A 26443-nucleotide genomic window follows, 5' to 3' on the forward strand; every position below is an offset into this window, starting at 1 on the left:
TCTTATGCCCTACCTGTATGAAGCAAGTAGTGGAGGGAAAATGCAACTATCGGGTCACACAAATGGTAGGTGAAGGTCGAGTATTATTCTACAAGAAAGAAAGTATCCCACCTGCTATGACTGGAATGAAACATGAAAGGTTGCCTTGTGCAAACTCTGTAAAATGCTCAGAAATATACATCGTGGAGTGGTCTGCACTAGAACTTCACCTGAGTTGAAAAGCACAAGGATGTGCAGACTGGACATTTTCCCCTTCCCATATGGTTACTTACAGCTATTCCTCCTATGTAGTGCATCTTTGCAGCTCTGTATGTGGGCTATGCATAATATTTCTAGTTTTATCTTTAAATCTTTGAAATTAAAAACAAAATTAAGCACTGCAGTAAAACAACACAGGCTTACTCCTTAATGTGGCCCTGAAAGTACAACCATCTAAGAACTTAGCAAAGCAGTAAATGTTTAGGTGGATCATTGTTGCCATAGTACTGACTACTGGATCTTCTGCTGCTGAAAGCCCAACACCAGACTGACATTCACATCTTAGCACCCTTTCCCCTCTTGGCCAGATGGATCCCTTTCCATGTAGGTTTTCAGCATACCCCCACAACAGATGGCACACTGGTGCAGTGGTTGCATTGTCGCCTCACAGCAAGAGGTTCTCCGGTTCGATTCTCGGCTGGAGTGCCTTCTGTGTGGAGTCTGCATGTCCTCCCTGTGTTTGTGTGGGTTTTCTTTGGGTACTCTGGTTTCCTCTCATGTTACAAAGACATATGTCTGGAGTGTTTCTCCCTGGGCCTCTGCTGAAAATTGGCTTTGTTCCAAGTTGGACTTTCCCAGTAAACAAATGTTACATAAAAAGAAAAAAACAGCTGTTTGTATGCAGCCATTTTAGTTCTTGCTTTCATAAACTTCTACAACAGACAGCCCTATCTAAGACAATACCCTACCTTGCATGCCTCAGTTGGAGAAAACCCAGGTAGAGAAATGGCACATAGAACATGAGCTCCCTCAGTCTATCCAAAACTGAGCAAGCCTGAGGTCATGTGAAGGGACTTGAGGTAGAAAAGCTAATATGAACAGAAGAGTGCCCATCCATACTCCTGAGACACTTAAGGCAAATGGGGTGGGGGTGGCTAGGAAGGAAACTTGTAAATAAAAAACAGTGATCCATGCAGACATCTGCTTTTATGGTAATATTTTACCAAACTGTACTATGTCCTTTATATAGGTCACTGTTGTAGTAGTGCTGCCTACTGGCATGAGTCTCATAGCTCACCATGTCTAGGCAGAGAGTGTGGTAGACGGAATGGGCTGTACAGTACCAGGTCCTGTAAGATGGCTATGGCAAACACAGTCCTTGAATTGATGCTCTGAAGGTAATAGCTAGCATCATATGCTTGGAAAGGGTATGGCGTGTGAAACAGGTGGCTGTCCCCAGGATAACCTAAGTACTTACCAGTCTTGGCTGCTATGCCTATCATAATGTGCCCTTCCAGTTTATTCTCATGGTAAGAGTAACAAAAGGAGATGCAGAAAGCTAACCACTTACAAATTGTCTGTTTGCAGATAGGGTTTCAGACCTCCTTGGATTCAAAAGATACAAAAAATTGATCTGTAGTCTTTGGTCCTGTCCAAGCATTGTCTCAGCTGTCTATGAACATCCAAGAAATGCAGAATTCTGTTATCCTTGGTCTGGGGTTTAGGGAAGAAGATGGGCAGCTGTATGGTCTTGTTAAGGAAAAACCCATTCACAACCTTGGGTATAAAAGAAAGACTGAATCTGAGGCTGATCCCATCTTTGTGAACACCAGAAATGGTTCTTTGCACACTAACTTGTGTTTCAGAAATTATCACAACTGATGTGATGCCAAACAAGAAGACTGTTTTCCAGGTCAGAAATTTCAAGAGGCAGCTGCTCAAAGTGAAGCAATGTAAGCTTTACTAATACAACCTTTAAGGCCCTATGCTGCATGATGGTAGCTACTACACTACATTCCTAGCTGTACTTATTACCTCGTTTTTTTTTTTTCTTTGGAGGTTTCATTTCTCTGCTGAATGTACTAGTCTCAATGCAGTGCACCATTGTTTGGCTGACAGATGTCCCTTTAATGAAGCAGGCACCAACCCTAAAAATAAATGCATAGAAAGATACTGTAGAATTAAAGATATAAAGGCCGAAGAGGGGCATTGATTCTTCCTTTACCACCAAATAGCAAATCTTCTCATTTGACCAGGAAAGATTTCCTAGTAGCAAGTTTTGTGGTGTCCTTTATGATATCCAGCACATCTTCTGTAAACTGGCGGTCCAAGTTGCCAGCTGGAGGTTCTCAAAGATGGGGGTGTATAAGACAGATCTGGCTCACCAAAAGGGTGACACCTAGCAGGAGCTTTAGGTGTTCAACCAGTGAAGGTTTGAGCTGGCTGAGCTCAAACTGCAATAGTGCAATCACAATAGGTAGCTGGGGATAAATTAGCATGTGAATGGGCTTCCTGAGCAGGAAAGAGTGGGGTGTATGGTTCTCATCTGGCCTGGAAATGCAGGGCTCCCATATCAAGAGAATGAATAGGCCAAAAGATCAAAGGTAGAGCAGTCATTAGGCAAGCTCCTAGGTGGAACAAAAAAAAAAACACTTGGGAAGTATGAAGGCCTCCTTGTCCTATGTGAGGAGGTCAAGATGCACAAGCAATGGGAGAGGATTCAGCCTAGACATCTGTATGACTGGGAAGAAACAATGCCACCTGGGTCAAAAGGATGGCTTTCAGCAGCTCGTTTTGCACTCTTCCTGTACCTTTAGGATCACCCTGAAGAAAAGGTGAATAAGACGAAACACAAACAGAAACCAATCTGTCTAGCTGAAGGAGAAAGCATCCACTGTCCAAGAATTTTAGTATTGTACTCTGGAGCCAATTTTTTCAACTGCTTGCATTTCATGTAAATAAACAGGTCTGTCTCTGGAATACCCCATCTATGAACTAACTGAATGAACATATCACTGTACATTATCTGTTCATTGGGATCCAGTGCTTCTCTGCTCAGATGGTCTGCCACTGAGTTTAATTCAGATGGGGTATAGACTGGCTCCAGGAAATTTTCAAAGCTAGCACTGCTATCCTGCATAGATGGTACTACAGAGACCCCCTGCCCCACTTTTCTACTGTTGTACTGCACAACTATTGTGTTAGTTTCATCCAGACAGGTGGAAATGCTTCAAGTGCTAAGCTCAGAGTTACAGTCTGTTTAAAACTGTTATACTTGTTCTCTCTAGGAGTGGTTCTGCTTGCCATGGACCTTTTGGCACTTTGAATGGGTACCTAGGCCAGATCTGATGCATCTCTAGGTCATATTTGAAATGAACACCTACATTTAGTCTGATTTGGTTTAACCACCACTCCATCTCCTGTTTCAGGGAGAATGGAGTTCCATTCCTCCAGAGACTGTTTGTGTTGATAACCAGTTACTAGAATTCCCTCATGTGTAGCCTCATCACGGATAACACTGGGACGGTGGTGATCATATAAACTAATGTCTACATGAGCTCCCTGGCCATCACTGATTTTAGGATAATGTCTTGTTGGTATTCTGCATGAACTTCAGCTTGTGGGAAGAAGGGCTTATGGTAAACAGAATTTAACAGCTTTCCTAGAATAGTTATTCACTTGGACAAAGTTAAGACTTGATTTGTGAAAGCTGAAGGAGAACCCAAAAGCCCAAACCATCCATTGTAAATTGCAGTGCCCTGTCCACCTGATCCTGGGACTGTGCCTGAATCAGTAAATCATTTAATTTTTAGGTAGTGGCAAACATGAATTCCATTTGTTCTGCAGTTTGCAGTTGATGGAATCAGGCATTTTGTGAATGCTTGGAAACAGTAACCAAATCAAAAGGCACAGAGATATAAACTCATAATGGGAGGCCACTGTCTCAAACCTAAGAAAACAGCTATGGTCCCTGCGGAATGGACCACGTATGTAGGCATCCTTCCATCCCAGGGTGATCACGACAGTAGGAAGGAACAACAGTGGTAGGGGAGAATGCAATGTAAGCATTTTGAATTTTGGGACATTTACTAAGCTGCTCAATCTGGACAGGACTAAAATGCCTCTCTAGGGACATTCTTTCCTAGGCACTAGGAATAACCTGGAGTAGAAACCTAATTTTGTTTCTCTTCTGGTACCTTCTGCATCATGCCATGTTTTAATAGGTCTTCTAAGAGGGGAAGTACCACATATGTTTGTCCTTTTGTCATTAGAAAAATGACAGCCTTTCTTGGCTTTGTACAAAAGGGGAGTTTGTGTCCAAGGAAATAACTTGTAGGCACCACCAATACTCTGTGACCTTTTCCTATCTCAAGAATAATGAGTCAACATGCCTCCACCTTCAAACATGGATGTCTGCCTTAACAAAAAACAAAAGGCTTCTTTGCTCACCCTTCGAAACATTGTAATGGGCATTTGACACTGCACAACCTACATGGGATGATACCAGACGTTTTGGTTAGTACAGGTGTGAGGGCTGGTGTCTACAAAGATGCCTCACCTAACCTCATACCTGTGAGCCAAATGGGAAAATCAGGACTATAGATGATTCCAAAGTCTTACTTTCTTCCCTTATCCTAAAATGCTTCTCCTTACTTTTCTTTAGCTGGAGATTCACTACAGGTGATAATGCTACCTGATAATATGTTAGCATTAGACAAGGACTTAAGCATTTTCTTTTCAAAATAGTCTTGTAAGGACCTCTTCCTTATAATAAGAATCCTGCAACTGAAAATTGAAGTCATAGCAGATGATACAATTAGGAATGTCATGGTCAAGCCTTAAACAGAAAATTTACTGCAGATGATAAGCTTTACAAGCTTTTTTTGCCTACAGCATGCACATTTATAGATTTTTTCCCCTAAGCAGACATACTCCAGACCACCCCCCCAAGAAAAAACATCAATGGAATGGAATGGAATATAATGAAAAGGTATAAAGAATGACATTCCCCAGCTTGGTATTTATATGCACAAACTCTGAAGCAGGCAGAATTAATTGGACTGTTAATGTTAAGAAAGTGGTCAGTCATGTGACCCATACTGCCACAAGAAAGAAGCAAAAATGGCACATACTGACACCTGCTTTGTTGTGGGACATACCGATATACTATGTGGTGGATGGTGGTGTGTCACAGTGGACCACGTTATCTTGATGTAGCCACAATACTCTCTACAAATGCTGTTCTAAGGCTGTTTCGCTCTTTGTGGCCCAAAGTTTGGAATGACCTCTCACAAGCTCTTTCCATTCTTTCAAGTCAGGACTAATGGTACACAGTACACAGGAAGACATACGCAAATGCTTTTCACCTTAACCTTGCCCTTTGCCCTAGATGATGCTCCTTCATGTTTTTAAGTTACTAGATCATACTGGCCTCTGTTGGGAGCCAGCTGATACAACAATGGCATTTTAGCAGAATGCTGCTTCAGCGAAAAAGCTTTGTCAAAACCCCTTTCACTGACATTGGACAACTCACCTTTTCTTCACTATTGTGCAATCTCAGAATAGATATATTTAAGTTCAGGTGGTGTGGGGGCACATGGTGGAGGTGCAGGGGGGTTTGGGCCCCTGCAAAATAATATTTACTCTGAGGTTTGCTAAAAGTGCTTTTAGTGAATCCTTTTTGGAACACTTATGTTTCAGGGACGTTAATGTCAATCTAATGACATTTTTCCCTCTGTCACTGTGATGGGCAGTCATCAGTTATACAGTGATTGATCATATAAATACGCATTTTTGTTACATTTGGCAAATGATGATAGCTGTCTGTGTTTATCATTTGCCAATTTTGGAAATGTACTGTTGTAGTAATGTATGAAGTCATAGCTGGAAAGGTGCCTGTCAGACCACTCTCCTGACCTTAAACAAATAAAAAGAAATTTCTTTCATTCTTAATCTATGGAAAAACATTGCTACACTTCACTGCAACATATTACATGCTGTTTTGCATTCTCTGTTTACTGCAAAACATAGCTACAGTGTTCTTCAGATTTGTCAGGCAAAAGTTATAAATATTACTTACTATGCAAATATTCTTAGCAATCTGGACCACAAGTCATAACATAAGCAGCTGCAAAGACATTTACTACAAACAGAAGCAGTTCTAAAATGGATCTGAATGAGTTATCTAGCAGAGAGATGACAAATCCGTGTGGGTGGTGGGCAAAATAAAATAGGAGCATGTCAGTGCTGAATGCTGATTTGTAATGCAGTGGTAATGCTACATTAGGGCATAACAGAGTAACAACACAGTAGTGCAGAAAGTAAGAGATGGACTGAAAAATAACACCATGCACAGTGAACTGTCATTCATTCTGTTGTAAAGGTAATAGGCAGTTGTGCAAACAATAAATAAATAAAGAAGGAACCGCTTAGTAAGGTACAGTGGATTACATCATTCATTCACTCTCTGTTACGTGAGACTGAAAATCAATAGGAAGTTGTACAAAGAAAGAACAGCAGTAACTTTGCTTTCTTAACTGCTTCCAGAAGACTAATTCTCACTAATGAGTACATTACAGTGGGGTTAATAAGCATTTTTTTTAAGTACAAACAGCTTGTTATATCTATCAGGCTGAACAGTTTAACATCACTCCTGATAAAATGTGAAAGCAATGTAGCAGTGTATCTTTTTCATATCAGTAATTCTTCATGTCCTGACAATATTTGCAGTTGACTTTCTTAACAGAGTGACTAACTAGTTACAGACAGGCAAAGTGCAAAAGAATAGTGTATGCAAAATAAAAAGACTCCAAGGCTGTTTGCCTTAGAAGCACTGCAATGGACCCATTAACCACTGCTTTCTATATGCATATGGAGTACAGCAATATATTTTAAAAGCTGGGGAAAACAGCAGTGTGACTGAGTCTGACACAGCTTACAGCAGTAAGATATAGCTTAGACAAGTATAGTGCTGAATAACATTTGCAGTTATGGAAAATAAAATAAGATAATCCTGTTGCGTTTACATGTGGAATATATCGCACTAATAGATATCAGAGAACAACCTTGTGAAACCATTAAGACTTTATTTGTAGTCATGTGATATAAAGGGAAACATACATCTTGCTATATTTGACTATTACTTCTTAGTATTTTGTATCAGGGAACAGATCTGTCAAAGTGTCAAGGCTTTAATGCTGCATGTCGCTTCCCCTGTTGCCATCTTTTTTCAGAACTGAACATTTGCACTGTAGCATTAATATAGCCTTATGATGCTGAGCAGCAGTTGTGACAGCATTAAGAACACAACATTGTACGCTGCTGTCACATGACTACCTTTATACTGTTACATGACTACCTTTACAAGCATGCATTTATAATGTATTATGAATTAGCACAGCTTCCTGATGATATCCTGCTGCCACATGACCACCTTGCTTTCATAGTGAACTGTTTTACTTTTAAAAACACAAACTGCAGAGTAGGTGTATGTGAGCTGCTACAACAAAATCCTTTGCTAAATGATATTTGCAATCACGTTAAGTCCACTTGCATATACCTGGCAATCACTTTTCAATGCTTGGTATCAAAGAAGATGCTTGTCCAAGCATAAAGAATTTAATGCAGTATATTGCTTCTGTATGGCAAACTTTTGTATAAGCAGATTTGGGTGGCAGAATTCATATAATTCATTCAGATACTGTATTTTACTGGCACCAACTACAGTACTTTGTGACACTAAATCAATATAGTGTTCATTTTAACAATGACCTGCATCATGGAACATTTAAGGTAAAACTGGTCTTACATGTTTAAACAAAAATATGGTCATGGGGATGGCATTAAGCATTTAAGTCTACATTAAAAATACAATGCTTTCACCAGTGTGCCGGTGTGTGGTTGAATTAATACAGCTTCTCAATGTTGTAATTTGCATGGCTGAATGAATAAAACATTCAATGATGCAAAAGATGACATTATAGACAGTTGAAATGTTCCACAGAACTGCATTTTGTGATACAAGAATTCAGCAGCATTTTATTACTTTAGCTATCATTTTGCTATTTACTAAAATAGAAGAAAAAAATGAAACAACTTTGAATGGTCCATCTTTATGTATTTATATTAATATAGCCTTGACATGTTGCAATTTGTGTTTCTGAATGAATACGGCAGTCAGACTTGCAAATATCAGCATCACTGGGGATGTGTTACACTTCTGCTTACATGCACACATAAATGTATATTTCTGGGGAGCATGTCCATCTCGTGTTCCAATGGCCGTACAAATCAGAAAAGAAAACGTGAAAGGACAAAAGCCAAGCTGTGGTAATATTAATAATGAGAATGAAGGTCAGGCTAGGCTACTTACTAGTAGAACTCTTGCCAGCAGAAGCCCATAGAATGCCAGACTTGCCTGAATCAGATAAAGAAAAATGTCTGCTGCTCCTGTACCTTCTACTACACTCTGATGTGATTGTCCAGGGCCTGGTGCAGCTGTCTCACTGAAAACAGCTGTCATTGCTCTACTACTGTACATTAATGCCATTATTTACACCAGCATCATCAACTACAATGGCTATCCTTCAGGATTATTTTACATAACGGAAGCGCTTATGCTAGCACTCACCTCTGCAACAGGAATTCCTTCGGGTGGGCGGCACTGAAGAAGAACTTCCTGTTCCAATGATACCTCCTTCCCTAATGGTTCCTGTTCAAAGGTCTTCCGTAAATCTAATAAATAGACAAAAAAGTAAGTAAATAAATAATAGTAATAATAAAAAAAAAAGCTAATTCAACACTTTGATTTTCACATGCCATGTGAAAAAAGTTCAATTTGATTTGATTTATGGAGACTTTCTTGAAAAATAAACAGCCATGCCATGCAACAATGACTGTGTACATCCTTAGATCACCTTATGGTGCAAGTTGAGAAAAATACATAATATTGTGATGCAAAGTTAGTAACAGATGCTAGTTGCACATGAAGGCCACCTAGAATAAACTCCCAGCTAAAATAGTATAACTAGAGCAGGTGATACAGCAAAAGCAGATCTTCTAGCTATGTACAAATAAGTACAGTGTGGCCCTACATCATTTAGCACTATGTAGAAAGCAGTACAGTGTGGGCCTACATCATTTAGCACTGCTATGTACAAAGCAGTACAGTGTGGGCCTACATCATTTAGCATTGCTATGTATAAAGCAGTACAGTGTGGGCCTACATCACTTAGCACTGCTATGTATAAAGCAGTACAATGTGTGCCTACATCATTTAGCACTGCTATGTATAAAGCAGTACAGTATGAGCCTACATCATTTAGCATTGCTATGTATAAAGCAGTACAGTGTGGGCCTACATCACTTAGCACTGCTATATGCTATATATAAAGCAGTACAGTGTATGCCTACATCATTTAGCACTGCTATGTATACAGCAGTACAGTGTGGGCCTACATCATTCAGCACTAAGACCAGTGCTATCACCATTCTACAGCAGATAATTAGCTGGGGCCAGCCTATGCAAGTAACTAACACAGATATGAATGTGTGTATATAAGGGCAGTACACTAATAATCCCCAGCTCATTTTCAAACAGAGTAGATGCCAGATCATAAAGAAGAAAAGCAAACAGCTATTATAAATAGTTCTACTGCTAAGCCTCTTCCTAGAACCTCTGATACACTGTAGTGCATTAAGTCTTATCAAAAGTATAGTAAACAAGCAAAGTCAATCAAGCAATAACTGGAAGGGATGCAACTGGGAAGTTATGTGGTGCAGGAGTGTAGCTTCAATGAGCAAGCATTATGCCAAGTACTGTCTTAACTAAAACTATCCTGAGCAGCAAAACAGTAAAACATATGACTTGGAGGTGGGTGGGAGTTATACCAAGCAATTAAAATGTGCATTGGCAAAGATACAGGAAAAGGCAGACATGTTCTGGTGCTCAATGCTATGTCTTCATTGTGGTATTTCATGACTATATGAAATGAGGTCCAGGTAGGCAGGCAGGCATTGCACAGAAGTCACCTGAGAACATACAACAAAAGAAAGCTGTAGATGTGCCCACGGCTTTGCTGTAGTGCTGGGAGTGTCATGACTCTGCCACATTTTCAAATAATACAGTCAACTAATCATTTTGATAGACAATGTTCATTTTCTCTAATGAAAACAAGAAACTGAATGTTTTTCTGGACATTCTGCTTTTTGTTCCAGCATTTTTGCTCACCTCAGTTACATAGTAAATGTCAATAAAATTAGTTCTTCAGATGAGCACTCCTCACCTACATGTAGAAATAGTATGGACACATCTTATAAGGCAGGTGGTCTTGCCCTACTAAGCTTCCATCGCTGCTTCTATGCCACAGAATCTGTTTAAGTCCTACAAGTGAAATTTCTATTACAACATATCTGACTCAGTCCTGACAGTATGCCCATACATGCAAAGCAAACATTCAGTTTTTTCAAGGAAGAGGTAAGGTCTGGGATTTGGGGACCCCGTAAAGCATGTATATAGAGAGAATTTATGGATAATACATCCATAAGACATGGGGCTCAGACATTAATTAGGTTAGACCTTCTCCTTTTCTGTGGAGAGAATTGTTGTCCCTTAGCACAGTATTTTAACAATACATTTTAATGTGGTCAGGTACTGGATGTCGGTATTACAAGGAATGACAGGGAGATACATATGAAGCAGGGCTCCAGTTTTTTCATGCTCACAAACCATCAACTCCGCCTAGTTCCCCAAGCAGCACAGTGCCTCTTTACAACTATTAGGTTATCTGCTCTCTCTACTTTCTAGACATTTGGAGGATAGGCACATTGGACATAGTAAGTCACTGAAGGAAACATGGAGTCAGGCTTTAGTATGTGGGCTAAATTCACAGGAATGGAAAAAGGTTTTGAAGGGTGTAGACATATGATTCTTGCATGAATTCTTTCTTAATATTCTGATAAGTTTCTTCATGAGGCAGTGATCACCGACCATGTTGTGAATGAAGAGCTCCAGTGAACTGTTGCTGGCAGTGTGTAAATCCCCTGTGATGAGCAATTACTTTCTCATTCTGTCTCTATGCACATAACAGGGAGCTCTGGAGGTAGATCACAGAGGCACTTTGCAGGGTTATACATATCTCCTTACCTACAAATGAATATCCTGCCATCTGATTGTTTGACTTAAGAGATACACTGGCTGCCCATAGAGTGCATCTCAAACATTTACTCACTGTGGTATATGCATATGGTTCAGAGTCTGGAAAGGACGTAACTAAGTTTGCCTTAGAAGAGTGTAAACTGTGGCCATACCGTAAAAAAAAACATAGCTATACTGAAAAGTTTGAAGTTTTTTATAATTTTAAATGTCAGTGAATCCACTATATGGTGTGCACTACCAGTTTTGTTGTTATTTTATTTATCTGTTTGGAGCATTACATTTGCATTTAGAGTTTAATGTGCTTTTCATTGAGTTGTATTGTGGAGTTTTGTTTATAAAGTACATTTGACAAAAAAAAATAGGTGAACTGTGTATATCCCCTTACTGGCTAGTATAAATGTATGTCACTGGTTTGAAATTTACAAAATTCCACACCGAAATTTAGTGTTTTCTGCCTACTATATATTCCATATAAGCAACCTAGCAATGAAAAGAGATCTTTAGGCTTTGCAGCCTCTATACTTACTAAATGTGTACTATACAAAACTGTAAAAACTGAGTGGGCTCCTTGCAAAGAAAATTAGAATATACCATTTTCAATAAATGCACAGCTGACTCTCCCATGTTTGTTCCACATCTACATGCCTCAACAAATTTTGATGTCATACAGAACTAATTGCTAAACAATTTCTGACACCAGAAACTGAGTAATGCCATCACACAGCATGGACATGAGAAACTGACCAATACCATCACACAGCACTGACACCAGAAAGTGAATAATACCATCACACAGCACTGACACCAGAAACTGAGTAATACCATCACACAGCACTAACAGCAAAAAGTGATTAACACCGTCATACAGTACTGACACCAGTAAGTGAGTAACACCATCACACAGCCATGACACCAGAAAGTAATGAATACATCACACAACACTGACACCAGAACGTGAGTAATACTATTACATAGCATAGACACCAGAAAATGAATAATGCCATCATAGAACCCCCAGTAACAACATTCAGAACAACATTGGGAGTTATGTAGTCATTCTTAATTTCTTAATGTTATCTGAGATAAAAATTCATATCATATGATATGGTGAACATACTTCTCTAACTATTCACTTGCACAAGTTTAATCATTATGTGTTTACTTTTTCTGCTGGCATTTTGAATGCACAGCTGGATAGCTAAGCTTAGCCTACAGTTCTGAGCTAACCTATGATGTCATACAGTTTGCTGAGTTGCGTGTGCAGCTGCATGTCAGCACATGATTACAGCATGAATCTGCAGTCATTAGCCTGAGGTGCTCAGGGACCTTATGACATCACAATATAAAAAGAGAACTGCAGGTAAGAAGTTCTAGGCTTACTCTTCCAGCAACTGAATACTCACAATAACAAAAGAAGGAATGAAAGACATACAACCATGTAATATGCAAAGTGGCTTCAACTGAAAAATAAAGGGACAGCCACCACATAATGTTAATGCCATCACTTTTGGCATATAAAAACATACCTGCACTTTAAGACAGAACTGAAGTTACCACTTTTCTGTGGTATGGATTCATACTTATCAACCATTTTGAACCACTCACAGTGCTATGAATGTTAACCTCAGGTTTTTCCCTAACTCTCAACTGTTTGGTGATGTTCTTAATATGGGTAGTGCTTCTTCCAGAAGCATGCATTACTAGATCAGATGACTATGTCTATGTAAAGATTCCATTTGAGCTGTTGGCACTGAGTTTAGTATCCAGATGTCTGTTGTTTTAAGCTTGGGTATGATTTTTAATGTTCTTCTTTTAAGATGTATGTTTGTGTGAAAGCACAACTTCTTGATCTGCAGGAAAAAGAACACCCATGCTTAAGAAGCTGGAGTTCTGTAATAGTATTTAATGGGTAAATGAGTTCAGAGGAGGTGGAAGTCCATAGAGAAATCAGTCAGAACTGGTAGAAGTGAGACTGATACAGTTCAGGCCCGAACTGAAGTCCTGGTCTAAAATGTGAGTACTGCTACAAATTTGAAGCCTGTCCTTCCCCACAAGATGCACAGTGCTGGCAACTCATTTTCCCTTCCAATTGATTTTTCCTCAGAATGAATTTAGCCATGTCACTGAACCTAATGGTATATATTTGACCCTGAACTAAACGAGTAGAAATGGCTTCACCAAAAGGGACATTTATTCCACACTTTCTGAAATTATTATCATGTTAATTCTATTACATGCTGAATGAACAGAGACGTGGAATGCACATTTCCCCCAACAGACTTCAAAGATACTGTCCTCCAAAGACTTCAATAAGATACTGGCCACTGAAGCAGTAACTTAGGTGGTCAAAAAATGAATCACTTACTACAGCATATAATGTGCTCATTTTGTCATCATGCCATGTGAAAAAAAATCTGTGCTGAAGCAGCAAACTGCCTCAGTAATGGGGGTGTCAATACTCTGGGAAGAGAAATGCGTTCTTTGAACACTTCTGCTGACAACCTACACTCATTAAATGAAGGATGCTTTGAGAAGGAGGTCAAGAAGAAAAGGTGCCATGACTTATGTATATCTTTTCTTGGAACTGTGATTCAATGCTGCACAGTTAAGACACATGCAGCTTAAAAACTATGCAGTCAGAATAAATAGAAGATTTTCCAGATTTTCCAAACTAATGTGCAACTGCAGTCTGACACTGCAATGAACTTTCTTCTCCATGTGGGAGACAACATTACATCAAAGGTTTTACTTTTTTTTAAGCAGAGAAATATAAACATGATTTGTACTTTATGAAGAATTTTGTGAAGGCAAGTAATACCTGTGTGACAGGCCAAGAGAATATTTTTAAAACAGTGCTTGTGCTGTTGGTTTTATTTATTCGTTCACTCATTCCTTTACTTATTTCATGTATTATTTTTAAGCTAATATAAGAATGTACAAACTGGACTGCTGCTAGGAAAGTTGTCAAAGTACTTTGTGAATCAAAGCTTCACCATCAAAGTGATATCTCAGTTAGACTAATGTAAGAATCTGCCCATACTGTCAGAAGGTATCAGAAAAATAATACTTGGTACTACAAGCAATATTTAAATATTGCACCAGTCTACTAGTGTCTTCTACCTCCATCTGGCCGACTTCTGTACCCTCCCAAAAGACGATGCCATCTTATGTAACTCATTTGTTTTATTTGTCAACTGTTAACCAGACAGGTAGCTGATCTGAGAGTCACTTACAGTCACAACCCAGACACATGGCAGAGAAAGGATGTATTCTCCAGTTACAACAAATGTAGAATAGTGAAAGTAGTGCTTAAAAAGAAATTTGCACAAATTAGATGCAGTTTAGCATCACAGCTTTTGTTTAGTTTTGTAAACATAGAGTGGCAAATAGTTCAGGGGATTAAGGCTATGAGTTGTTAACAAGCTACGTCCTGAAATCAAGACTTTGATTTTTCTCAGACTCTTATTTGTTTACTGCATGACTGAATAGGTCACATAACTAAGCAATGTTCTGGGGTATTTTGGAAATATGGCTAGGCTGCTTAGAGGTCTCCTGAACTGCATGCCAAGTAACTTTGTCTGATGACACTCAACTCATGACGTGAGCACACCAGTAACCTTTGGTACAGATGCCCCTTTGGAGTTCACTACAGAGTTCACAACCTCAATGGAGGCTGATGGACTACTTGTAGATGATGGTCCCCCTTGGTCTCCTCCTGAGTCCCACCATATGTGGCCTATGCACCTTCTCAAAGCATTTCACTGCTGCCATGACTCCTGTACTTTCTCTGACATGTGTGCAGCACACAGAAAAAAAACAAACAAAAGCAACATACCAACATACCAATAAAAGTTTAATGCAAAGCTTTCAGGTATACAACCTTTTTTCAGTGCTAATACAACAAATTTAACAGCCTCTTTTTATATATCCAACAAAACACCACACAGCCAATAGAAATTGCAACATAATTAATCAATTAAAATACAAAAAATGTATTTAAAGTCACACAATATATTAAAAACGGTTAAAAAACTACTTTAAACATGACTGTTTAAACCTAAGAACAGGTTTCAGTGTTACATTCTGATTGATGCCAGGAAAAGCATTAGCTTGTAACAATAAAATCAAGTTTATTGTTCATATCATCTCTCATAATATTTTTATCATTAACAACATCAATAACCCTAAAAATTAACATATGTGAAAGACCAGCTTCAGCAAAATGTTTGGCCAAAGAATTAATCATTACTTTACATCTAACATCAGAATTATGCTCGATAATTCTGTCCTTTAATCTTCTTGTAGATTTATCAACATAAAAAACTTTTGCATGCTTTACAAGTAGCCAGATACACAATAGGAGTAGTATAATATACTGAAATTATATTTTTTCAGTGTTGTAAGATGTATAAATAATACATTTTGGTCAATATAGCCGCAACAACAACAATTGCAAAATGGAAATGTATCAACCTTTTCACCCTTTTTAACCAAAGGTGGTGTATGTAAATCTTTATAACATAAGCACTGTTTTAAGTTGGGGCAATTTCTGTATGTCAGTCTGGGTCTATCAGTAATAATATCACATAATGCAGGTAAAACCATAAGGATTCCCCAGTTATCAGATATAATTTTTGTTATGTCCTCGCTACATCTACTATATGTAGTAATATAGCGTATGATGTTGCAGTTGTTAAAATTATTATTATTCGTCTCCCTCATTCTATTCATCACCAAAATGAGGACTTGCCATAGAATTCCTTGCAGCAACCACACTCTCCTTAATCTTTATTAGAGAGCTAAGAGTCATATCCTCTAGCTTTTAATTATTGAATCACCTCATCCATTTGTAATATGGAATCATTAAGGGGCAACTTGTTAGAGCAGCCCAAATGGTTTCTGAATTTAATGAATTTAATGATTTTTTTGAGTGAATGTGATGTAATGGGGCAGGTGTTTTTTGATAGGGGGGTATCCCTTCCCATTGATTTGTAGTATAAGGGATGAAGTTATAATGAAGTGAAATATTAGATTTTATGTACCTTTAATACAAGGGTCAAGTTCAATACCCCCCCCCCCCAGTCAACCTGTCACACAGGTAAAATAATTGCACGAGTTCATGACCAGTAATACTCCAGCAATATATGAATCTAGTTATGACAAAAAAGAGTTTTATTAGTGATACTTCCTTTTGTCCCATTGTTACTACATTTTGTGAAGACAGCTATATGGTCACTGAGATTTTAAACAAAAATTGGAGTATTATAAAAGGGGACTTAGATATGCTGGACACCTTTGGACCAAACCCTAAGGTAGTTCATCGAAGGGGTAGTAACATAAAAAATATTTTGGAAAGGCAGTGTACTGGTATCAGGACACTTACTTGTCAGATGGCACCATGTGGTATGTGCCATCAATGCCAACATATGTTTGTTGGGTCCAGCATTAAGGTATTGGATAAGACCATAAAACAAAGGGCAAATACAATTTCTATTCCTGGGCAGTGGTTTATATTGCCCTATGCACACAATGTAATGGATATTATGTGGGCAAACCACAACATAAATTGCCACAAAGCATTTATGAGCATTTTTATGAAATTGCACAACATAAGGAAACTGATGCCTTATATAGAAACTTAAAATTATTTCCTCAACATACTTTCAAATTTGCATGAAGCTCATGGGGGACCATGAAAGTTATACTTAGAACAGAAAGAGGTATGGTGGCAGATTTATTTGAATGCTAGTTGTCCACCAGGATTAAATGATATGGTGTCCATTTCTAGTTTGCTTAAATTAACAGCGTATGACACAGAATCACATTCTTTATCACTAGAAATGTGGTATAATGCATAAATTGAAATGATAGATTGATGTAATGCAACATTAACAGTGATGTGAATGTCTCTTTAAGGAAAGGAATATGCATATTTAAACTTGCAGGCTCCAGAATTTTTTAAACGGATCATGTGGGGGTGTTTATTTGATGTCATTGACTGCTGGTAGTTATGACACTGCTATAAATGGTTGGGTATGTTTGTTAAATGGTGTCTGAAGAAGTTTTGTGATTTTAGACCTGACGAAAGCACTTACTAATAAACTTTTTTTACTGGCTTTACCACCTGTGGTTCTCTTCCTTTGCTGTTATTTTGCTATTCTGGTACACTTCCATGTTATGATTGTTGTTGTTTAGGTTATGTTGACCAAAATGTATTATTTATATATCCTACAACATTGAAAAAATATAATTTCAGTTGCTACTTGTAATACTAGTCATATTGCTTATCTGGCTACTTGTAAAGTATGCAAAAGTTTTTATGTTGGTAAACCTATGAGAAGATTAAAGGACAGAATTATCAAGCATAATTCTGATATTAGATGTCAAGTAATGACTCATTTTTGGCCAAACATTTTGCTGAAGTTGGTCCTTCACATATGTTTAGTTTTAGGGTTATTGATGTTATTAAAGATAAAAATATTAGGAGAGGTGACATTAACAATAAACTTGAGGGTCTATGTCAGATAATCGAACTTTTAAAAGTTTGAACACCATACGGCTAAGACCATATGTTCGAACTCTTAAAAGTTTGAAAATTAAAAAAAAAAAAATACAGAAAAAAACTTACCTGGAAGCTTAAGCGGGGGGAGGGGGTAAGACCCCCTGCATCCCCCCCCTCCGCTCTTTAAATATACCAACTCTGCGGTCACACTACAGTGCAGGCAATAGAAAACTTCCATTGCCGCACTGTACGGGGAGTTCCGTTGAAACGTTCAAACTTTTAAAGGTTCGATCATACGGGGTTGACCATATGATGTTCAAACTTTTAAAAGTTCGATAACGTGATAGGAACACTAAACTTGAAATTAAGGAATACAAATGGATTTTATTGTTTAAAGCCAGTGCTTTTCCTGGCATCAATCAGACTATAACACTGGGACCTGTACTTAGGTTTAAACGGTCATCTCTAAAATAGTTTTTAACCATTTTTAATATATTGTGTGACTTTAAATACATTTTTGTATTTTAATTGACTAATTATGTTGCAATTTCTATTGGCTGTATGGTGTTTTGTTGGATATATAAAAAAGGGGCTGTTAAATTTGTTGTTTTAGCACTGAAGAAGGGTTGTATACCTGAAAGCTTTACATTAAACTTTTATTGGTATGCTGCTGCATTGCTTTTGTTCATTTATTTTATTTTATCAGCACACAGAATCAATCAGCAGTTGTGGAGGTTGATGATCCAGGTGGAATCAACTGCTATGATGCTTCATGGCATACAGGACATGCACAAAGTGCACAGTAACCTGGAGTATCAGCAAAATTAGATATTAATGTAACTGGTGCCACAACATGGCGACGCAGCACTGTGCACAGTAGTAACAGTCACGTAGTGACTCCACAACCTCATCACTGGCACATATCACCCCTGACAATGAAAAACTTTCCGGAACATGTAGTTACCTTACTCTCCTCCTGTAACCCTATCGCAGCTTGTAGTGTTAGAAGTCAGCTACCCCTGTGTGATGTCTGAAACACAGCTGATGAGGCTACTGCTGTTGCTGCTATGACTAAAAGTTCATGTCTGCACTCCATAAATCATAAAGTTCAAACTATGTGTTTGTTCACAGGGGCATACAGTTACTGTTTTATATGTCTGTGAATGACACTTCCATATTGGTCCCCTGAATCTGCATACTCCAAGTTGCTCATATTTTATGCGATTTCCGACTTCCATGTCGTTATGCATTCATCTTCTTGCATTGCATACTGCATAATTTCAAGCGTTGAGCTTCTGCACAGTATCTTTGGAATGATCACACATGGACAATACCAGTATTATTTTGTACACTACACAAGCTACCTATGAATCTCAGCCTAGATCTCTGAAATTGTTAACAGGAAAAATACAATCTATAATTAAATGTGTTCAAAAATGACTTTCCACTGAAAGGTATGAAGATATGATGCCACAATAAAAAACAAAGTCCTATAACTTATGTCATCTTTAGGATGCCCATTTTGTCTTTCATTTGCCTCCTTCATGTAAATGAACAGTGTTTTCATCTGATGATTACTTCCATAAACTCACATATATGCCACTTAGTTATTTCAAGTCACTTCTCCATGAGCATGTTGCAAAAGCATTCTAAAAAGTACCTTTTGGCAGCTTATTTTACAGGTTTCGTTTATTGTTCTGATAACTGTTTATGTTGACTAGCGCATTTTAACTCATCCTTGGAGTTACAGAGGTGACATGTCACTTAGCAATAGACTCCTGTAAAGGCAGAAAGAGTTGCTGAGATGAGAATAAGGTGTGAATTTGTGCAGTAGCTCCTTTTTTATTACTGCTTCTTGTCACCTTAGACTTGATGTAGTGTCTGTGGAAGGATATTGCAGCCAGTAAGAAGGGCTCAAAAGAAACAAGGAGAAAGACAGTACTTACTAAGATTAACAGTAGCTGCTTTTTATACTGAAGTAACAAAAGTAAGCTTAAGCAATTTTTTGAAAGTGGCTAGTAACTTGAAAACTTTAATCTTACTTATCTATTGTTTCCATACAAGACGTAGTGATGAAAATATCAATAATTATGTTACATGCCTGCATTTACATGTTGCTATAAAGTCCTTCCAGGGACCACATTTCTTTTTTTTTTTCAGTGTTGTCAATCTTGACATAAAATTAGCATGTTGAAAAAGAACATATCAAACAGATCATTACAGTATTCAGGCATTTCTGAATTAATGTTTAAAACTCAAACTTGAAGCTCATCTCACACAGAGAAGGATCACTAGTCCTAGTCAGCTTGGGCCCTTACACCCTAAAATGCACAATGAAGTTATACCTTTAGTTCAGCAACTTTTCCACAGTATAAAGGGGAATTGTAAAACAACCATCCCAAGAAGTTGTGTGAATTCAGGAATGTGTGGGTAGACCTAAGACAAGACAAACATATGCTGCCATTTAAGTAGAATCTGTGGTTTATCTGACAGGTAAAGAAATGGACAAACAATACAGGCTAAATATACTCTTACTTGCTTAGAAATCTGTGAGCCTATGTTTCATGTATGAGTTGTTACAAAAAGCTGTATTTTCCCTCGAATTGAATTCCAGCTTACCATTTCTTGTGTGTACCTTCAAAGGATGTAATTACAACTTGACTCTAAACTGTCTGACCTCATCTATCACTCTTTACAGAAACACATTAAGGAAAGCAGAAAGTACAGCTGTAAATCTACAGATTGTCAGTTAAATGTTCCTTGGCACAGCACCAAGTCGAGATCCACAGTGCATCTTCATCAAGCTGACCCGATTAAGCACTTAGGCAAAGTGCTGACCCTCCGCAGTGCTAACAGGTACAACAAAGTATCTACATGTATCTCTGCCTTAGCTAATCATGAATCTAGAAATTTCAGAATTCTCTGCCAAATACTGTTACCAACCCACCGCAAAGCATATATCAAAAGGTACAAGTATGTTTTCCGGACAACTATGTATGTCATAAACATGTCATCATGTCACACATTTTTATTAAACAGTGAAGAAACCATGCTAAAATCATAATGGAAGTGTTTCACACTCAGTAACAACAACATAATAAATACTGCACTAAACATAATCACTTCCTTGTTAGTCCTTCTGTACCATATTTGCCTCATTTGTACATTTTTCCACAAATGTACTCTAAACAGACAGATCGATTTCTGGTCTATGTACTCTAAACAGACATATCGATTGCTGGTCTAAATGGAATTAAAAGAAAACCTGTGTACCTACCATAACATTAGATATGCAAGTAAAACAAAAACTGTGTACCTACCATAACATTAGATCTGGATGAGAAGGCACATTATCCTTAACAGGACTGGCATGCAATTGGCAGCTTGGTTCTCAGATTACCAGCTCCTCCCCTTTGCCCATAATGCTTTGCAAACTAGCTTCCTCTGCAGTTCACTGTTATGCTGCACTAAGGCAGAGCAGAAAACAACATATCAGCTACCAAGAGATCTCTAGAACATATCAGCTATGCGATGGGAGGGGCCGAGGAAATGTTGACAAGGATGGACCTACTCATCCAGATGTAACATTATGGTAAGTACGTAAATTTCCCACAGTTAGTATTACTAACTACACTACAAAAGATGACTTTGGTGCAAATCACACTGAAATAATTAGCTGCCAGAAAGTGTTCTAACAGGAGGGTAAAGATGTGATCTCAGGTTATGCATCTTGCCACTTCAGATTTTTTATAGCAAAAACTAAAGATGCCACATTCTGAGTAAGTTGCAAAGTTGTATAAGCAAATCTGAAGAATAAGTTGTGCACAAACTCCTGTACGACAGTTGATAACTAAACAGGAAAGTTACTATTACTGCTTTCTTTTGTCGCCTTTGTTGCCACTGCTTGCTGTTCACCAGCCCCCCTGCCATCTAATTGGCCCCACTCATTCCCTATCACCACAACAAGGGTAACCCAGGAAAGACCCTCACTTAGACAGCAGTCAAAAGTGGTCTGAGCTTTTTCTTTTCTGTGTTTATCCCTACATTACTTTTAGGCACCCAGTGAAATTCCAGGAAGGGGATGTGCAATGGACTAACTACTGAGGCTGTCTAATCACCTCTGCAAGGGACATTCACTCTAAGCAGCCCCCACTTATACCTGAAGTTCTTTGCTGTGGTTTCCACAGTCTCAGTCAGAGAAATTGCATCAACAGGTGACCCAATAAACAGATGGGAATTCGAACTTGATTTGCAATGGTAAGGAAAATATTTGGTACGGAAGTCGGGAATTCAGTAGTAGGAACTCCATGAGCATTTATATGTTATGGCACAGTGGTGCAGTGGTAGTGTTGTCGCCTCCCAGCAAGAGATTCTCTGGTTTGATTCTCAGCTAGGGTGCCTTTTGTGTGGAGTCTGTATGTCTTCCCTGCATTCGTGTGGGTTTCCCTTCAATTTCTCTGGTTTACTCCCATGGTGCAAAGACATGCATCTGGAGCATTTCTTCCCGGGCCTCTGCTGAAAATTGTCTTTGTTACAAGTCAGACTTTCCTGGTTAACAAATAAATAAATAAAGATTTTATTCCTTAAGGTACAATAACTGGGCTAGACTAGACAGAAATTAAATTTCACAGGAATATGTATATTTAATTGAAAGTGAAGCACTGTCATCTAACACACCTTCTGTAACAGAGCTACTTCTATGTTTCCCTGACTGAACCTCATTTATGTGTCTATCGAGTTTGTTCTATGCTATAAAAAGTAGGTAAATAGCAAGCTTTTGTAAAAAATATTTTGTAGTTCTAAAAGAACTGACAGACCTTCCCCCACACTCTCAAGTTGAGGTGTAAAAACTTTCACTGCAGTAAATGACCCTTGCTGTACATTTACATTTGACAAGTTGTAGGACTACAAACTAAGTCTGTCTGCTACTTCCCAATGCCTTCAGTGGGAAGTTTTATTTCCTCTGTTATGAATGATGCAGAATTAAAATGTGCTATACTAGTTCCTTAATTATTTCTCTCATGTTCAGCCTCCTTTTTTCTATTTAATATTTATTTATACTTTGGTAACCAGGAAAGTGAACTGGTTCCAGGGACCTTTCCAGCCACAACTCGGGCTACATTGGACAAAGATAATAACAAGTAACAAATGGACTTAGCAATACGAAGAAAGCAAATACTAACATAAATACATTGACAAAGACTGCATGTGCAATGTGTGCCAGTGGGTAAGTAAAACATTAAGCAACATTTACTAGAATGTATGCATTAATAATACTTAACTCTACTATTTTAAGTTTATTATAAAGAACAAATTGTATGCACCCATATTGCACACACACGTGTGAGTGTGTGTGTGCGTGTGTGTGTGTGTGTGTGTTTGTGTGTGTATGTGTGTGTGAGAGAGAGAGAGAGTGTGTGTGTGTGTGTGTGTGTGTGTGTGTGTGTACATATATACATCATTTATATATGCATGTGTACAAAAACACATGAGTGTGTATGCGTGCATGTGTGTGTGTGTATAATGGAGAATTAGATTAAATTCCTGTGTGTCTACTTCCATGTACTTTAAAGAAAAACAAATCATAATGGAAATTTTGTGTAACTGTATATGTGTGTCTACACATGTACACACACACACACACACACACACACACATATATAAATATATATATAACTGTATAAAAATGTAAGTAGCATGTCGATATATGTGCACTGCAGTACTGTTTAAAAGTGCATGTCTGACTGTGTGTGTGTGTGTGTGTGTGTGTGTGTGTGTGTGTGTGTGTGTGTGTGTGTGTGTGTGTATGTGTTAATGCAAGAGCACATAGTAAATATTCGTTAAAGTAAACTCAGCTGTATAGTTGCCATCAATGGTCACATTTACCTTTAGGACTACAAAATGCTCACGTACTCTTACAATGTAAGGACTGACTCAAGTCAGTGGCAATCTCTTACCATGGATTTGTATGTACCAGATATGCATCCCCTTCTGAGAGGATGTCAAAAAAATTATAAAAGACCTTTTTTATGAGGGTTATGATGAACAACTTACCATAGCTATCATATACATTTCCCCAGGTAGCAACATTTCCATTGTCGAACATATTCTTTCCTGGATCTCACTCAACATATCAAGTGAAACAGCAATATTTGGTGACATAAATATTGAATGGCAAAATGTAAACTCCAACTCCCCAAATTCTTGGACAAATCTACATGGCTTCACACAACTTAACTCTACCCCCACCCACTACAGTAAGACATCCAACTCTACCTCTACCTCTATCCTGGACTAGATCCTTGTATCCAATCCAGACCTTTACCACAACCCAAAAATACTACCTGACTAAATTAGTGACCATTCACTCACCTGCATTCAAAGACAGTCCCTCAACACATTTGATCTCACAAATACAAAGACTGCCGTAGGGTCTCCAAGTTCAACCCAATGAATTTAATGATAGACTCTCCTCAATAAACTGGTCCTTCTTTACATATCTACTCCTTGATGATACCATCCACAAATTTAACCTAATTTTTCTGGATATCCTCAACTCCCTTGCTCCCCTCAGCAAAATCTGAGTAATATCTTTAGTTGTACCATGGCTGTCTCTATCCACTCATTCACTAATGCCCAAGAGCAACAATGCCTGGAAAAACTGGCTAAAAACAAAATCTCCCACACACCTGCAAACCTACAAAAAACTAAGAAATCTCACTAAAAACATGTAAATAATGATTCTTTCTCCTGGTAACCCCTCTACACCAAACCCCTGTCCTAACAGCATCTCCTTGAAACTGCCACTACACTGAACTCCTGCTTCATTGACTCTATCAATAAACTAACCCAGGATTGCAGCAACCCTAACCTCACTAATCGCCCACCCCCCTCCACCCAAAATGTCTCCAAACTCAAACCAGTACCCAATGCCTACATAAAAATCTACTTAGCAAATTAAAGCCATGCTCTCCTTCTGAAGACAATCTTCCTCTCCTCTTCCTTAAGCTGGCCACTAACTCTATAGCCATCTCTATCTCTATCCTACTTAACAGATCTAGCTGAAAATCTACTGTACCCACAATCTGGAAACAATTTTACACAATACCAACTCACAAGGGAGGACACTGCACCGAACTATCTAACTACCGGCCCATAGCCATTCTGTCTCCCCTCTCTAAATTACTAGAAAAAATGTGTACACAAGCAGCTCATGGACTATGTTCTTCAAAAGAACTTACTCCCACCCAGCACAACTTGCGACCTAACCACAGCACTACTACTGTCCTTATCCCCTTCACACAATCTATCTCTCAAGATAAAGACAACAAAAAACATCTCTCCTGTTTTTTCTTAGATCTCTCTAAAGCATTTGATACGGTCTCTCACCCCAAGTTCCTTGCCAGATTGTCTGAGCTAAATCTCCCTAATCCTACTATAACATGGTTCTTTTTTTTTTCAAAACAGGTTTATTGTTTTAACATATAAGAGAAATATCATAACAATTTTATACAAGTAATTAAAAATAGGTATTATTATAATATTCAACAAAACAACTAAAGTATTTACAAAGACATCCACTACAATCAGATCAATTAATTAAACTAAAATACCATGCTATTGAAATTAAAATTTTTTTAACAAATTTTGTAAATTATCCCATACAATAAAATAAGATGTTTTTCTATTTGTTCTAGTCCTAATTGTGTTTATTTCCATATGGCACACTATATTCATAACATTTTTAAATTCATTGAATGAAGGAGGTGTATCTGAAATCCAATTTCTAGTTATTATTTTCCTAGCCACTGCTAGAATAGACCATAACAAGGGAAGCTTAACCTTTTTAACACTTTGAGGTACAGGTGTGTTGAATAATATAAGAGATTTAGAAATAATGAAATTATCTGTAAAAAGAGCATGCAAAAATTCATTAATTGACTTCCAGTATTCTTTCAATTTTATAAAGTCATAAAACATATGAGCCCAGTCAGCATTAATTTCTACATTACATCTCTTACATAGATTATCTTTATTATTTATTTTATTCATCATCAAAGGTGTATAAAAGGATCTATGTAAAAATTTCCATGTATAAAGTCTCCAGACAATGGAAGACGTAGTTCTATAAGCAAATTCCAATATATATTGTTTATCTTGTTGATTTGGTGGGTCCTCATTAATAGAAGTGAAATAATTCCAGTATGAATCTACACTGTAAAAAGTTTCTTGTCTGATAACTTTATGTATTATGAAAGTGTACCTTTATCAGAAACTTTATGTTGTAAATTTAATATCAAGTAATCAATCAGTGTTGGAATAGATTATTTAACAGTTATAGACATGAAATCTATTTTATTAATGAGATGTTGTCTAAAGGTCTGAACCTCTAACTAGCAAGTTTCTCTTAGATCAAATTCTTGTTTTAAGAAATCTAGATTTTTAACTTTATTATCAGATATCAACTGATACCAGTACTTTAGATCATTATCTATAGCTAAATGAGTTCCTTCAGAAGTAGATGACAAAAGCATACCCTGAGTATACATTATAGGAAATACAATAAAATTCCATTCCCTATACTTAGGGTGCATGAATATAAAGTTACGATAACTAATAATAATATTTAATGGGTAACAAACCATATGTTTAGGTGTAATAGGTGAAGTACAAAATTCCTTTAGTAACCATAACATGGAGTTCTTTACAATCATATTTTTATGTGTTAAGGAGATTTTCATGAAGTGTATACTAATTAGCTCCCAATAATCTTTCCATTTTGTGACATATGACTGATCTATTAATAA

At 37.7% G+C, this 26443-nt stretch overlaps 1 protein-coding gene across 3 annotated transcripts in view; it reads right to left on the bottom strand.

The window, feature by feature from the left end:
- The window catches only part of UNC5C (unc-5 netrin receptor C), a 1141364-nt gene that overhangs the window by 333621 nt on the left and 781300 nt on the right, over positions 1–26443 (bottom strand). For all 3 annotated transcript variants that reach the window (XM_044061271.1, XM_044061273.1, XM_044061270.1), the window contains exon 4: positions 8609–8712. In XM_044061271.1, the coding sequence (XP_043917206.1) occupies positions 8609–8712 (104 nt within the window). The remainder of the gene's footprint in view (positions 1–8608; positions 8713–26443) is intronic.

The sequence above is a fragment of the Protopterus annectens genome, chromosome 2.part0 (assembly GCF_019279795.1).
Source record: "Protopterus annectens isolate FY-2018-M chromosome 2.part0, PAN1.0, whole genome shotgun sequence".
Lineage (NCBI taxonomy): Eukaryota > Metazoa > Chordata > Ceratodontiformes > Protopteridae > Protopterus > Protopterus annectens.